Source organism: Procambarus clarkii, chromosome 5, assembly GCF_040958095.1.
Source record: "Procambarus clarkii isolate CNS0578487 chromosome 5, FALCON_Pclarkii_2.0, whole genome shotgun sequence".
Lineage (NCBI taxonomy): Eukaryota > Metazoa > Arthropoda > Malacostraca > Decapoda > Cambaridae > Procambarus > Procambarus clarkii.
The window spans coordinates 44,134,560-44,151,387 of NC_091154.1; the positions used below are offsets into that span (position 1 = coordinate 44,134,560).

Sequence of the window (16,828 nt, forward strand, 5' to 3'; positions counted from 1 at the left end):
AATTTGTGTATATGTACAATCTATTTACACACTATACACTGTCACACACTATATACATTCACCATCAACACATTCAGAACACCGCATAGCAGCTGCTTCGTATGGCCCAATAGCAGCTGCCTCGTATGGGCCAATATCAGCTGCCTCATATGGGCCAATATCAGCTGCCTCATATGGGCCAATATCAGCTGCCTCGTATGGGCCAATATCAGCTGCCTCGTATGGGCCAATATCAGCTGCCTCGTATGGGTCAATAGCAGCTGCCTCGTATGGGCCAATAGCAGCTGCCTCGTATGGGCCAATAGCAGCTGCCTCGTATGGGCCAATAGCAGCTGCCTCGTATGGGCCAATAGCAGCTGCCTCGTATGGGCCAATAGCAGCTGCCTCGTATGGGCCAATAGCAGCTGCCTCGTATGGGCCAATAGCAGCTGCCCCGTATGGGCCAATAGCAGCTGCCCCGTATGGGCCAATAGCAGCTGCCCCGTATGGGCCAATAGCAGCTGCCCCGTATGGGCCAATAGCAGCTGCCCCGTATGGGCCAATAGCAGCTGCCCCGTATGGGCCAATAGCAGCTGCCCCGTATGGGCCAATAGCAGCTGCCCCGTATGGGCCAATAGCAGCTGCCCCGTATGGGCCAATAGCAGCTGCCCCGTATGGGCCAATAGCAGCTGCCTCGTATGGGCCAATAGCCGCTGCCTCGTATGGGCCAATAGCCGCTGCCTCGTATGGGCCAATAGCCGCTGCCTCGTATGGGCGAATAGCAGCTGCCTCGTATGGGCCAATAGCAGCTGCCTCGTATGGGCCAATAGCAGCTGCCTCGTATGGGCCAATAGCAGCTGCCTCGTATGGGCCAATAGCAGCTGCCTCGTATGGGCCAATAGCAGCTGCCTCGTATGGGCCAATAGCAGCTGCCTCGTATGGGCCAATAGCAGCTGCCTCGTATGGGCCAATAGCAGCTGCCTCGTATGGGCCAATAGCAGCTGCCTCGTATGGGCCAATAGCAGCTGCCTCGTATGGGCCAATAGCAGCTGCCTCGTATGGGCCAATAGCAGCTGCCTCGTATGGGCCAATAGCAGCTGCCTCGTATGGTCCAATAGCAGCTGCCTCGTATGGGCCAATAGCAGCTGCCTCCTATGGGCCAATAGGAGCATTTGGTCAAGAACACATTCAGAACACCTCGAGTGAGAGCAGCCACACCCAGCCAGTCTCCCTCACTCCAACATCTTACTCGCCAACATTGCTCCTCCCACCATATTGTTATAGTTCTTATTACACATGTTCTATATACCTATATACATGTTTTTTTTACCAGAACTATGCAAGTAAGCCGGTATTGTGTCCAAACAGTACAGTGGCCACCATACACTGCATGAAAAATCACACAGCAGACGATGCTACGATTACGTCACCTCCCTCACCAAAATAGCTCCTCTCAACATTCTCCTGTTGCTGTTCTTACACTATATACACACACTATATATACCCATGTACATATGTGTTGCCCATAGCGAACCACTAAGCTAGTATGGAGAGCAAAACAAGAGTGGCAGCCACACACACACAATGAGGCTACCTCAATTCTCACCCTCCCTCCTTCATCAAAATTCCTCCTTCCACAATACTATGCACAACGCTAATTATAACCACAATCCTGCTATTATCACAATCCTGGTCACTAATTCCTGTAAATGAATAATTGACCACACGTTTATTTTGAAAAGGAACCTAAGAAATCATTTGAAGATTCCTAGATGAACGAAATAATGCTGTGGTGCTGTGGCTAGCGCTGTGAACATCGTGAACAGCATTGAATCACTGATATTTGAACATTGTACCCAGTCATTATCACACTCAGGCTCTAATATAACACTATCATAGCTAAATAATACAAGTTATATATATATTTTGACATTATTAGGCGATGCTGTGGTCACATGCTGAACAGCAGTGCTGTGCGCTCATGCTGCGAGCGCCAGCCTTGGTTGCTCACACACTACTGAGGCTCCCACAGCCGGGAATGTGGACCACTATTTTTTTTAACCCTTAAAGTGCGCATCACTTCATATGAAGTGTAAATCGTTTTACCAGTCAACTGCGCTTCACTTCATATGAAGTGTATGGGTACCGCGCACGATTTGAATGGCCCGCGGTGTAGCTGGGGGTCCCATACGCTGCCCAGGGGCTCTAGTAAACAGCGGCCATTTTGAAAAAAAATCCAGCTCACGATCCGATGGCATGGGAGGCCTCAGTTTACCGAGAGTCACCATGGCGAGCGCACGGTCAAACGCCTCACGGGCACGCACCACTCAGTCCCTCACCCCAGAGCAAATAGCCCACGAATTATTCTCTGAAGGTGAAGAAAGTGTGTTTGACGATTCAGACAACGATGAGGATTATACACAGTTGTCGGGTGATAGTAGCAGCAGCAGTGAAAGTGAGAATGACCGCCATGCCATGGCGAGGCCTATACGCTCTCCCATGCCTCCTCGCCCATTTTCTACCCCAATTCTACCACGACCTCACAGTTCCTGTGGATATTTTCTGTTTGAGGGTGACGAGTCAGATGGAGGTGACTCCTTTTCTGGGTTTAGTGACTCAGATCAAAGTTTTATTGAGCCTGTGGCTGGTACCAGTGGTGTAACTGGGCGAGAAATTGTCGCGTCAGCAGCATCTCGCCCGGCCAAGCGCCACCGCATGGCACCACATGAGGGACCAAGACCCTCGTGTTCACGTGCACCCACCTCACGTGCACGTAGCCGCCGTGCTTCTCGCAGACGGTATTCAGCTCCTGGTCGCCGGTATGCATCGCTTCCTCGCCGTCTTTCCTCTGCATCTCGCAGGACGCCTGGTGTACTTGAGTGGAGTGATGGTGACGATTTTATTCCTAATATTCCTCACTTTGACGATAAAGATGTAGGGATTACAAACCTTTTCCCTAATCAAGGTGAGGACATGGCTGAGATGGAATATTTTACAGCATTCTATGATGAACCACTCATGGAATACATTGTACACCAAACGAACCTGCATGCTGCTTACCTGATTGAGAGGGATATCACAGAATTTTCACGACTGCAGCGTTGGAAAAATACCACAGTGGCGGAAATGTATATGTTTTTGGCACTCTGTTTGTTGATGAAGCACTGTCACAAACATGCAATAAATGACTATTGGAGCAAGGACAAGACAATACCAACACCTTTATTCGGGAAATATATGTCACGAGACAGGTTTCAGATACTCCTCAGGTGTCTACATTTTGGAAGTGTTCAGGACCGAACACCTGATGATAGACTGTGGCGAGTGAGGCACTACATGAACGATGTTATTGGAAAATTCAGAGATTTTTACGTACCAGCACAGAAGCTGGTGGTTGATGAATCTCTCATACTTTTCAAGGGACGTGTTCCATTCAAACAGTACATTCCCTCAAAACGAAACCGATTTGGCCTGAAATTTTTTGTTCTTTGTGATTGTGAGACAGGATACGTGTTACACATGATTCTGTACTCGGCTAGTGATGTAGACATTCCCGGTAACGACGAACATGGATTCTCGGGGAGTGTAGTTAAGACCATCATGGCTCCGTGGATGAACAAGGGACATATTTTATACACAGATAATTACTATACAAGTCCCTTGCTAGCTCGGTTCTTGCTAGAAAATAGAACCGGATTGGTTGGTACAGTAAAGCCACAACGAAGGGAAATGCCTGTGTTTGACAACGACATTGCAGTTGGTGAGTGTCAGAGAAGGAAAAGTGATAACATTCTGTCAGTTCGGTGGAAAGACAAAAGAGAGGTGAACTTGTTGACAACAATTCATGATGGAACAATGGTGAACAGTGGGAAAGTGAGCCATAAAACAAACGCACCACTATATAAGCCAGACTGTGTTTTAGACTATAATATCAACATGCGGTTGATTGATAAATCAGACATGATGATTGGCACTGCAGAGTGTGTGCGGAAGACATGTAGGTGGACGAAAAAAGTGTTCTTCCATCTTGTGGACATGAGCATGCTGAACTGTTTCAACATGTACCTTGTGAGAACTGGACGTAAGCCCACTTTCCGTGACTTTGTATTTGATGCTGCAATACAGTTATTAGGAAAGTTTGCAAAAGATGTCCCAGGTATTCAGCGGCCCATCATAAACCCACTGTTGCAGCATGCTGGTACTCCACGCCTCGCTCACACTGAAGGCTTCCTAGCACACAAACTTAAGTATTTGCCACCTGGTGTGAAGCGTGCAATAGCCCAACGTGATTGCTTGGTGTGTAAAACAACGACACGTAGAGACAAGAAACGGAAGCTTGTGCAAACATGGTGTGAAACGTGTGGTATCCCATTATGTGCTGTCGACTGCTTCAATGACTACCACAGTCTAGAAATCTTCTAAGTGTGCTTCAAAGTGTGTATAGTGTGTGCGAGTGTGTAAATATGTAAACATATAAGCAGATAGCTTGTGCGTGTGTGTAAATATATACAAATATAAGCAGAACATACAATATAATAGACTGTAATGACATATTATATTGCCGTAATTGAAAACATTTGTGTGCGCCTGTGTATACTCAAATATGCAACAATTATTGATACAAAATATGTTCAAACAGTATTTGAAACACAATTAGTGAAAAAAATTAGATAAAATGCGCTTAGACATTGTAAATAAATAGCGCGAAAATATATTTGTGGCAACTCTGGCTGTTTGAGGACCGCGCGCAACACCTCCCGGGCGTGTACTGCATGAGCGAACATGCAGATTGTGACGTCATCACCGAGCTTCTCGGCTCTATTGCAACAAAAGTAAGTACAATAGAATTTTTTTTTTTATTTTTTTCCCGTGATCAGTGAACAGAACTTAACAGATTAGCAAAAAAAAAATTTTTTTTTTTTTTTCAAAATGACATGCGTCTGTGTGGATAGCAGGATATTAGACCCCGAGCACGTTAAGGGTTAAAGATGGCGTCTGTTTACGAGAGCCCTGAGGAAGCTGATGTGAACCCCATGTAGCCGCGGGAGTTTTGAATGGAACGTGAAAAATACAAATACCCGGAGGCGCGTTGCGCAAACCAGACGTGAGCCTGCAGGCGCGTTGCGCAGTTTAAGGGTTAAACTGTGCATGGCATATATATACGCCATAGGGTGCCAGGCACGATTCAAATGGCCCTCGGCTACACAGGGTTCACATTAGCTTCCTCAGGGCTCTTGTAAACAGACGTTATTAAAAAAAAATCGTGGGCAATATTCTCCAGTGTGAGAGCCACAGTACTGTCGGAGCAACCAAGGCTGGCGCACGCAGCATGAGCGAACAGCATTGCTGTTCAGCTTGTGACCACAGCATCGCTGAAAAATGTCAAAATAAATATATAACTGCTATTATTTAGCGATACAATATTACAGATGACCCTTGACTGTCATAAAAATGACCAGGATTGTGATAATAGCAGGATTGTTGTAATAATTAGCGCTGTTGGAGGAGTGATGCTGAGGGACGGAGGGAGATAGCATCGTTTACTGACTGTGTGGCCACCTGTTATTGTCTGCATTCACCATACCAGCTCAGTGGTTTTCTATGGTGAACACAAATGTAGATACTTATATATAATGTGTGTATTAGTGTAATAACAGCAAAAGGATGATTATGTTGGGTGGAGCCATTTGGGTGACGGAGGTGACGTCGTCAGCATGATTTGTCTGGCTGTGTAGAGGGTGGCCACTATGCTCTTTGGGCACTCTACAAGATTAGGTGTACAGTTACGGTGCATACAACATGCAGATACTTATATATAATATGTGTATATAGTGTAATAACAATGCAAACATTATTGTTGGGGAAGAAAGTTTAGTGCGTGTGACCTTGAATGAGTGAGGGAGTCGCCAGCTGACTGTGTGTAGCGACGACTCTTAGTGCCTGAACTAACTATATCAGCTTAGTTGTATAGTTGTGGTGAACAAAACATATACATATATATAACGTCTGTATATAGTGTAATAACACTGCAAACAGTAACCTTCCAGAAGTGACACACAATATGGACAATCATTCATATTTGCAAACATTCAAGGTTTAAAGCCAAAGTCAAGAAATAAAGTAAAGTTCATAAATGGCCTCCTATTAGAGTCAAACTCAATATTTGGGGTATTCACGGAAACTCATACAAAAGATTACATGGATGGTGAAATCTGGATTCCAAATTATAATTTATATAGATGTGATAGAAAAACTAGGTCAAATGGAGGAATAGGTCTGTATATTAAAGAAGACCTGGTATGCACAGAACTACTAAACTCAACTAATGAGGTGGTAGAGGTACTTGGAATTAAGGTAGAGAAACTAAACCTAATTATTATTCTAATATATAAACCGCCAGATACAACGGTTGAGGAATTCACAGAGCAGATGCACAAAATAGAGAACATACTTGATAACCTAGCAAACCCAGCTCCAGATATTATCTTCCTTGGAGATTTCAATTTACCGAGTCTAAGATGGAGAATGGCAAACACAAATATCATAGCAGGGAATGACCCGGGAAATAACCAACCACAGGTCAGAGAACTTTTGAGATTCTGTGACAAATTCTCGCTCAATCAACAGATTACAGAACCTACTAGGAACGAAAACGCACCTAGACTTGTTATTCACAAACAATGATGAACTAATCAGAGACATCACAATCTCAGATACTTCATACTCAGACCATAAGCTCATTGAAGTGCGAACTAGCATAAATAACGGTAGTAGGTCTAAGAGACCCAACAAGCGAGAAGGAATTTTCAATTAATTCAATTTCAACAATAAGAGGATCGACTGGGAAAAAAATAAATGTAGACCTTGCAACCATTCAATGGGAGACGGTCTTAAGCGACAAAACTCCCACACAGGGAATAGCTCAACTGACAGCTGAAGCTTACAAGGTCTCCTTGAAGCATGTGCCTGTGAGGAGGGGGCAGAAAGAGGACCACTCTAGAAAGAGAACGCAGACGACTGTACAGAAGGAAAAAAATAACGGAAATGCTTTGGCAGACACAACTATCACAAGCAAGGAAAATAAGCCTAAGCAGGGAGATCGAAGAAATAGAACAAACGTTGAAGCGATCATATGAGTCTGAGGAAATGAAATTGGAACAGAAAGCTATACAAGAGAAAGAAAAATCCGAAAAAATTTTCACATACGCAAAATTTAAATAAAAAAACCTCGACCAGTATTGGATCGTTAATTACAAATGAAGGTACGTAGACAGAGGACAACAAAGAGATTAGTGAAATTCTAAGAAGCCAGTATGTTTAGCACACCAATAAACAACATGAAAGTTGATGACCCAGACAGCTTCTTTATGAGTGACATTCAAGCTGCAGATAATATAACAGATATTACCACAAACTCGGAAAACTTTGAAAGAGAAATTGACAATATGCCTATGCACTCAGCTCCTGGGCCTGACTCATGGAATTCAATTTTCATAAAGAAATTAAAGTACCAGTAGCAAGAGCACTCAGCGTAATATGGAGAAAGAGCCTGGATACAGGGGAGATACCAGCAGCACTTAAATCTGCAGATATAGCTCCATTGCACAAGGGGGGGGGGGGAGTAAAGCCTTGGCAAAAAATTATAGGCCAGTTGCACTAACATCACACATAATAAAAGTGTTTGAAAGAGTGATTAGGAATCAAATTTCTAGTTTTATGGAAAACAATGAATTGCACAACCCAGGACAACATGGATTTAGAGCGGGAAGATCCTGTCTGTCACAGTTACTCAACCACTATGACTAAATCACAGAAGCCCTAGAAGAAAAGCAAAATGCAGATGTTGTATACACAGACTTTGCAAAGGCGTTCGACAAATGTGACCATGGGGTGATAGCTCACAAAATGAGGTCAGTGGGAATAACTGGAAAAGTAGGATGCTGGATTCTCAATTTCCTGTCGAACAGAACACAAAGAGTAACAGTCAATCAAATAAAATCGAGTCCAAGCGATGTTGAAAGCTCTGTACTTCAAGGTACAGTCCTTGCACAGCTACTGTTCCTTATTCTCATATCAGATATAGACAAAAATACACGTCACAGCTTCGTGTCGTCTTTTGCAGATGACACAAAAATCAGCATGAAAATTACCTCTGCTGAAGACATTGAAAAACTACAAGCAGATGTCAACAAAGTTTTCGATTGGGCAGCAGAAAATAACATGATATTTAACAGTGATAAATTTCAGGTACTCAGGTACGGCAAAAATGAGGATCTGAAACATAATACAGGGTACAAAACACAATCGCATCTTCCCATAGTAGAAAAACAGCATGTCAAGGATTTGGGAATAATGATGTCCGACGCTCTAACGTTTAGGGAGCATAACCAAGCAAATATTGCTTACATCAGCCAGAAAAATGATCGGATGGATTACGAGAACTTTCAAATCCAGGGATCCCATCACAATGGTTGTACTCTTCAAGTCACTTGTGTTGTCCTGTCTCGAGTACTGCTCAGTACTCGCTTCCCCCTTCAGAGCAGGAGAGATTGCTGAAATAGAGGGAATACAGAGAACACATATGGCACGCATAGACGAGATAAAATGCCTAAATTATTGGGATCGTCTCAAAGCTCTCCAAATGTACTCTCTAGAAAGGAGACAAGAGAGATACCAAATAATATACACATGGAAAATACTGGAGGGCCAGGTCCTAAATCTACACAGTAAGATAACAACGTACTGGAGTGAACGATATGAAAGAAAATACAAGATTGAACCAGTGAAGAGCAGAGATGCCATAGGCACAATCAGAGAACACTGTATAAACATCAGAGGTCCACGGTTGTTCAACGTCCTCCCAGCGACTATAAGAAATATTGCCGGAACAACCGTGGATATCTTCAAGAGAAAACTGGACTGTTTTCTAAGAGAAGTTCCGGATCAGCTGGGCTGTGGTGGGTATGTGGCCCTGCGGGCCGCTCCAAGCAACAGCCTGGTGGACCAAATTCTCACAAGTTGAGCCTGGCCTCAGGCCGGGCTTGGGGAGTAGAAGAACTCCCAGAACCCCATCAAGCAGGTATCAAGCAAGTATTGTTGGGGGAGAAATTTTAGTGCGTGTGAATTTGAATGAGTGCGGGAGGCAGCCGCCAGCTGACTGTGTGTAGCGATATCTCTTAGTGCCTGACCTAACTATATCAGCTTAGTTGTACAGTTGTGGTGAACAAAACATATACATACTTATATATAATGTGTGTATATAGTGTAATAACACCACAAACGGTATTGTTGGGGGAGAAAGTTTAGTGTGTGTGACCTTGAATGAGTGTGGGAGCCGCCAGCTGACTGTGTGTAGCGACGACTCTTAGTGCCTGAACTAACTATATCAGCTTAGTTGCACAGTTGTGGTGAACAAAACATGTAGATACTTATATATAACGTCTGTATACAGGTATTGTGAATAAAATATAAAACAGGATGGTGGGAGGAGAAAGTGGGCGAGTGAAGCGTTGTTGAGGGAGTGGCAATGAGTGGCTGGCTGTGTGTGGAGGTCACTCCTCGTTGCTTTTCGACTCTCAGTACCAACTTAGTGGTTCATTATGGTGAACAAAACATGTAGATACTTATATATAACCTGTGTATAGAGTGTAATAACAGCAAAACTATTTGTTTATTGTTTTATGAACATAATAATTGAATCATCTAATATGCACACCATACTTTTGAGTATAGCTATTATTCACCCCTTTTATTATATAAATATATCACAATGAACATTATTGAATGATATTGCTGCAAAAAAAACTAAAAAAAAATCAGACATTGAAATAATTAAGTGATAATATCTTTGTGGCAACTCCCACCTTTCAGCTCAGGTGACGCTGACCGGCTGTGACGACCGCTCTGTCAATGCTCACTTTTTGTCAGATTTCCTCAGTCTGTTGCTCCCAAAATATGTCACCTACAATTTTTTTTATTTTTCCCGTGCTCAGTAGGGAGCACAAATTAACATTTTTAGAAGACGAAATAATTTTTTAGAATTTTGTTTTCTTGCGCACAGGGGTGTAAATCTCCTCAGGACCCCTTAGCAGCTTAAGGGTTAAGAAAAAGGTTTTGGTGGTTGATAGTGTCAAAAGCCTTGCATAGGTCAACAAATAACCCAACAGGAAACTCATTTTTATCATCAAAAGCTGTATGTATCAAGTTAATCATACTAATCAGTGCATTGTTAGTGCTTTTTTTTTTGGGTCTGAAGCCATATTGGCAAGAGCTAAGTATATTTTGTTTGGCTAGATAAGAGTTGAGCTGCTTGTAATTAGCTTTTCAAATGTTTTTGATAAGGTTGGCAGAATTGATATACAGTGACCTTTTGGTTCTTCGAGGGTCCAGAGTGGGTTCCTCCCAGAGGGGTCGTGCCGGGGCCCGCGGTTCCGCCCGTCTAGGTGGGCCACAGGTGCCAGTTTCAGAGCCGGTCTGCAACCTGCATCTGAAACTGGTAGCAGACCGACCTGCATCTAACCTGTGTCTGGTTGGTGCGGTGCTTGCTCTGTGTGCAGGTCGGGTTCTCGTAGGGGGCATCGGGTGTTTCGTGGTTCGCCCCATTGATGGGGCAATGGGGGGTAGGCTTGCTCTGTTCACTCACGCCTAGTCCCATGATTCGTGGGCTTTTTGGGACGTTTTTCACGGCCTTCGGTGGTGTTGGGTGGCTCCTCCTCCTCCTGGAGGTTCGGGGCTAGCAGGGCAGGCCTCTTCTGTGCTCTGTCAAGTCATCTTGGAGTGGGTGTGATTGGGCGTGGTCGAAACAACGACGTCCCTCAGGTAGGTTTCCCGCCTGTTTCCAGTTCTGAAACGGGACTGTGCGGACCTGTGGTTCATTCTGGACATGTACTGTCTGAACCCCTGGGTTTTTTGTCCCTCCTTTTGGATGACCACTCTGTCCCAGGTCTGGCTTCTCTTGGAGCAGGGCTCTTGAATGGTGTCCCTGGACCTCGAGGACGCATATTGGCACATCCCGATTCATCCGAGGTTCAGGGACTGGCTCGGTTTTGTTGTGGGGCTTCAGAGTTACTACTTTCGTTGTCTCCCGTTCGGGTTGAACCTGGCACCTCTCTTGTTCACACGTCTTACCCATGTCGTTATGGCTTCTCTGCATCTGTTAGGTGTTTGGGTGTTGGCTTACCTCGACAACTGGCTGGTTTGGGCTCCCAGTCAGTCCGTGTGTCTGCTCGTCAGGGGTGTGGTGCTTTTCCAGCTAGCCGGGTTTGGGTTCCTGGTGAACCCCGTATAGTTTTGAATCGCTCCCCTATAATTAAAAAGCCACATGGCACTCTGCGCACCCTCGATCCAGGGCCACAAGGCGCTCTGTGCAGTGCAGTGGTTAAACAAGCTCCCATCGCTATATTAGGAGTGTCACTATGAATCTCAAAATGCTTGGAAAAATCAGGGACTCTCAAAACAGGATATTGGGATAAGATTTCTTTAATTTTATTAAATGCTTGCACATGTTCCGAGGTCCAAACAAATTTAACTTTTGTCCGCAACAAGGCTGTCAATGGGGCCGAAACTTAAGCTAGATTTTGGACGAGCCTTCTAACCTCATCTCTGGTAATATCAAACTCCTTCAGTGCTGCTTGGTTTAATGCAGTCTCTCAACTCAGACACTTTTCATTGCTTTATTCTGAATTCCTCCTGGAATGTCTTGTTGAGTTCTTTGCACACCACCTTGTTATTCTCAGTAAGCCTGTCCTCACTTTTTCTGAGTTTCATCACCTGTTCTTCACTGTGATCTCCTGATATGGTGAGGTATGCCAGCCCAAGGATTCTTTTGCTTTCCCTAAAGGGATCAAACCATATCTTAGTTTTATGTAAATGTTTTCTTAATTATGCCTATATTAAATATGATGACTATAATTCAAATATCTATCACCTACAGGTGACTGTGCATCCATTACCACAGCTTGGCCACCAAGAAGGATCACAAATACTACTGATCCCACAGCTTGGCCACTAAAGAGGATCATTCACTTGACTGGTCCTGTTTTGTTGTGTTAAGGACGATTCCAAACACTACAAATTGCACTGCTTACCCCTCAAGGAAGATCACATGCACAAGGAGTCCTACTACTTGACCACCAAGGAGGAATAGTATCGCAGCCAGTCCCACTACTTGGCTACCCAAGCATCTACAAGCACTACTCCGGACCCTTTAATGATGGTAAGAACAAATACAATTTTCGGTCACTTATTCACTTGGATCAGTGGAGTGTCAAACTGTACTATGCAGTACCATTGTCCTGCCAACCAGGTCATGGATACTCGAAATAAGGAAAGATCTCGGAAGTACCTAATTGGTACCCATCTGAGACTTTAAACCTTCCCTGGAACATCACTATGGTATCTGGAGGTAATCTTCTCCATCATCCATATTAATCAATCAATCGATTGTTCAGGTAAAGTGTGAGCGGAAAGTCGGGACAGATGGAAGAATAGTCTGGAGTGGAAATGCCGCAGATGGAGAGAGTAGTGCCAGGGCTTAACCCAGCTGCAGGTCTTGTAATCAGGGTATATATTATCACTAATCATGTCCACCCAAGCATCTGGGAAGTCCCAATGGTACCGGAAGTCTTGCCTAGCCATCGTGAGATTTTGTTTTTGTTTTAAATGGAGAGGATGGGGTAATTTATGTGGTTAATGTATTAGTGGCATGTTATGTATATAGTGGTGCTGGTGGTGAGTGTTGTGGCATGTTAAGAAGGTTGTCAGTGTTCATGCATCTGTATTGTGTTGGTGAGGAATGTGGTGTGGTGTTGGTGGTAAGTGGTTAGTCTGTGTATCTCTTTGTTAGCCAGGTGTTTCCAGTATATGTTTAAGGAAGGCTTGTTGGCCTTGAGGTGGAGCCTGTCATTTGTGACGAAGTCATTCCAACGGGCGTCGTATATCCACCTTAGAACTTTGTTTTGGATGCGTTGGAGTTTTGTTTTGTGTTGGCTGCAATTATTAGGGCTACTGGGGCATATGTTATGAGTGGGCAGATTAGGGCTTTGTATAGGTGTATCTTGGTGTTGTGTGCTTGTTTGTGTTGGCTGCAAGTATTAGGGCTACAGGGGCGTATGTTATGAGTGGGCGGATTAGGGCTTTATATAAGATGCAGTTTACATTATTTGCCATGGTATTGTGGACTTTATCTTTTAGGTCACTTCAAAGGGTTGCCGGGGAACAGTTATTGTATACTCACTTATTTAAGTCTGCAGAATCAAGCTTTAGCTCTTAAACCCTGCCTTTTTACCTACCAGCTAATTTAATGCAATGACTTGACCTATTTCCCTACAATATCTACTTTTAAAATTTAGTATGGAGCGGCCACTACCTGGTGATAGAACAAATTAAAATATATGTAGTCACTTCTTTGTGATGGGGAGGGCAATCAGTATTATGTTGTGGTTATCATAACAATTACCTGATGATATGACTGGCTTACGTTTTTCCTCCATGGTATTTTGCATGTTTACTTGTCGTATATTTAGTGTGTTCTGTATGTGTTACTCTCAATTGGAGAGTTTATATACTGTAAGTTTCTCTCAGCTGGAAAGTCTAGGTGTTATTCTTAGTTGGAAAGTCTAAAGTACTCGTAAAAAAATATACGCCGCCAAATGTTAGTCTTGTGTGTGAAATATCAGGGACAGAAGTATGCACTGGGTACATGGTATCTACTACTGTAGTTGCCTGCAGCTGTACAGCTGGGAGGCTCAGTTGCACCTGGTCATTCTTAGTGGTCTGTTGTGTTGCACGTCTCGCTCTGGCATCTTGCCATGTTTTATTGCAGTTAACAGTGGTGCTTGTGGTATTATATGGTTCTCATGGCACTCACCAAGGATCTAAGCAAAGAAATCATTAATCAGATCATTGCTTTTAAGGAAGCAGACTATCAAAGTAATGAAAGAAGTGAATTGTTGGGTGTAGTTAAGTTGATATGAGGAAGTATTGTGCTCATTTCCAAGGGGAAAACATTGATGACACACGACTATAGAAACATTGGTTTGGTTATCCCAGGAAAACGTCTTCAAGGTCTGTGAATGTTCTAAGAAATTGATTGGAGTGTATGCTTCATATTTACAGCAAGAGTAGACCTTGGAGTCTTCCAGGGATGACCAGACTCATGTTTCTGTAAAGTGTGTCACCACTGTTTCCCGGTCAGAAACCTGCACAACACTTCTTCATGTCAACTTGGTTTCACCCAATAATTCACTTAATTTCCTTTTCTTTGGTGGCCTGCTTCCTTAAAAGCAATGATCTGAACAATGGTTTCTTTGCTTAGTTCCTTGGTAGGTGCCATATCAGCAGTGTCATACCCCACAAACAGTTCATACGCACAAAAAACAACGGACAGCCTCAGAGCAAAATGAGCACATAACCGTCCACAAAGACAGGCAGGAGGCTACTGGTTCTGGTATTATGGTCTCACTAGACAGCTAATGCTTCGTAACATCATGTAATTGTTGCATACTTCTGTCTAAAATCCTCACCCACAAGGCTATCGTGCTTTTCTGTGGAGAGCCCCAGAGGCTCCCTGAAGCTATCCATACTGATATAGTACTAAGTATCCACTCAATTTAACGGCCTATATGGGGCTGTACGCAGGTCGTTAAATGTGGGGCACCTGTATTTCCAAAGTTGTTGAAGTGTTGGTAATATTTCAAGTAACATTCAGGTAAGATATATTTTATAAAATTAAAATGAAATAAAGTTCATTGTGTAATTGCGTTCCAAGTTAGTTCCTGTGTTATTGCTTATTCTTTCATAGGTTACAATAAATAATTCCTTCATATGACAAGTTGGATCACACAAATGGACAAGTGGATCACACAACAAGTGAACCATATTAACCAAACACCTCCCTCCCTTCCTCACCGCCACTCTTCCCTCACCCCCTACTCTTCCCTCACCCCCTACTCTTCCCTCACCCCCTACTCTTCCCTCACCCCCTACTCTTCCCTCACCCCCTACTCTTCCCTCACCCCCTACTCTTCCCTCACCCCCTACTCTTCCCTCACCCCCTACTCTTCCCTCACGCCCTACTCTTCCCTCACCCCCTACTCTTCCCTCACCCCCTACTCTTCCCTCACCACCCCCTCTCTTCCCTCACCCCCATTCTTCCCTCATCCCCCCCCCCACTCTTCTCTCATCCCCCCACTCTTCCCTCACTGCCACTCTTCCCCCACTGCCACTCTTCCCTCACCCCCCACTCTCTCCCTCACCTGCCACTCTTCCCTCACCGCCACTCTTCCCTCACCCCCCACTCTTCCCTCACCCCCCACTCTTCTCTCACCCCCTTCTTCACTCTCCCTCCCTCCCTGCCTCTCTCCCGCTCAGTGCCTCCCTCCCTCCCTCCCTCACTCCCTCTCTGTCTTCCTCATAACATGAGAACAGCATGCTTTGGAGGAGGGAGCTACTATCAGGGTCGACGCTACCCAGACATGTCTGTCAGCGCCTGCTCGCAGATATCAACTGTGCATAATTCATAAATAAAACTATTTGTTTAATAATAAACAATTAATTAAACAATTCCCTCACCACCAATAAAACATGTTAATGATTAATAATGTATATAAATCCACAAAAAGTAACATATTTTGGCATAAATAATGTACAGCTATTTAATTTTCTGGGGGGAGCCCCGTCGGCTCCCCGGAGCTTTACCGGCTGATATGCTAATGTCAGACTTTGGCATCAGTCATGTGTATGGAGTTCTAGGGCCTACCGGGGACCACGAGCCAGAACCTGGCCCCCTCAGAGAGGCAAGGGGAGCAATGGCCTATAGAAACCCCCGTGTGGTTGGAAGCATTCTATGTCTGCCATCGACCGGGTCAAGCATCCAGAAAGGTAAGCATTCCAAAACAAACCCCTATTCTGGTGAAAATTGCTACCTAAGCCGAACTAGTGGATAGAACTCTTCAACAGAAAACAAGGAAACTAGAATGACGTCATACGTCACCGCGCCGCTGTCTGCGCAGCTCCCCCCTCCCCGGGAGGGGGAAGGGGGAGCCCCAGACCTCCCACGCCGGCTATCCACCCATCAGTTCTTCGGCTGATGCTATAGGCAATGGTTATGTGCTCCGGCTCCAGTGGTTGTTTCAGCACTGTACCTAGAGTGTGGTGTCTGTTTTCTAGGTGGTGCGTGAGCCGGGAGTGATTCTCCAGTACTCGGGCTGCATGCGCCTAGGGTTCCCTTCCCTAGGTGCCCTGTAAGTACTGCCCTTGGGGCTTGGGGCCACCTTCCACAAGTTCCTTGGGTCCTGCCCCTGCTTGGCCGTTTACTGCTTGGTTTTCGGCCACTCTTTGTGTGCTCGGGTGTTCTGTCTCCCTTGTTCGCCTTAGAGTAAGGGGCAGTGTTTGCACTGGTGGGGCGCGGGGTACTGTGCAGCTTGTCTTTACCAATCATAGCGGCCGGCTCTGTTCCGCTTGGGTACGCTGTCCTCTTGCGGGGTTTTCTTTTTCTTTTTGTTTATCTACCTGGTGGGGGGTCTGCCTTCATTCTTGCCCCCTTGTATCCCTTGTGTTCTGAGTATTTTCTGGTGGTACCCCCTGCTAGGTCCCCGTGAGTGTACACGTCCCGGGGGTTCAGCTCTTAGAAAGTTGTTTGGTAGCTTTGGGTGCCGGTTAGCAGTACCCTGCCTGGGATTACCTGAGCGCGAGTCCTCTTAAAGTAAACGCTAGGGACCCTGGGAAACCCCTGGGGGCGCGCGGGTCCGATGGATGTGACCCCAGAGTCCCCCCCTCGCTTCCAGCGAGTTTGAGGGTTGCTCTCACCTTTTGTCTCTGGGTGACTCTCTGTTTTGCCTCCGTCTGCTGC

The 16,828-nt window shown here is 44.9% G+C and overlaps 1 protein-coding gene across 1 annotated transcript in view; it reads left to right on the forward strand.

Annotated features, from left to right (window-relative positions):
* Nucleotides 1-16,828, forward strand: part of LOC123763767 (uncharacterized) — a 199,531-nt gene that overhangs the window by 60,173 nt on the left and 122,530 nt on the right. The window contains exon 2 of the mRNA XM_069302051.1: nucleotides 11,912-12,193. Coding sequence (XP_069158152.1) covers nucleotides 12,188-12,193 — 6 coding nt within the window. The 5' untranslated portion in view covers nucleotides 11,912-12,187. The remainder of the gene's footprint in view (nucleotides 1-11,911; nucleotides 12,194-16,828) is intronic.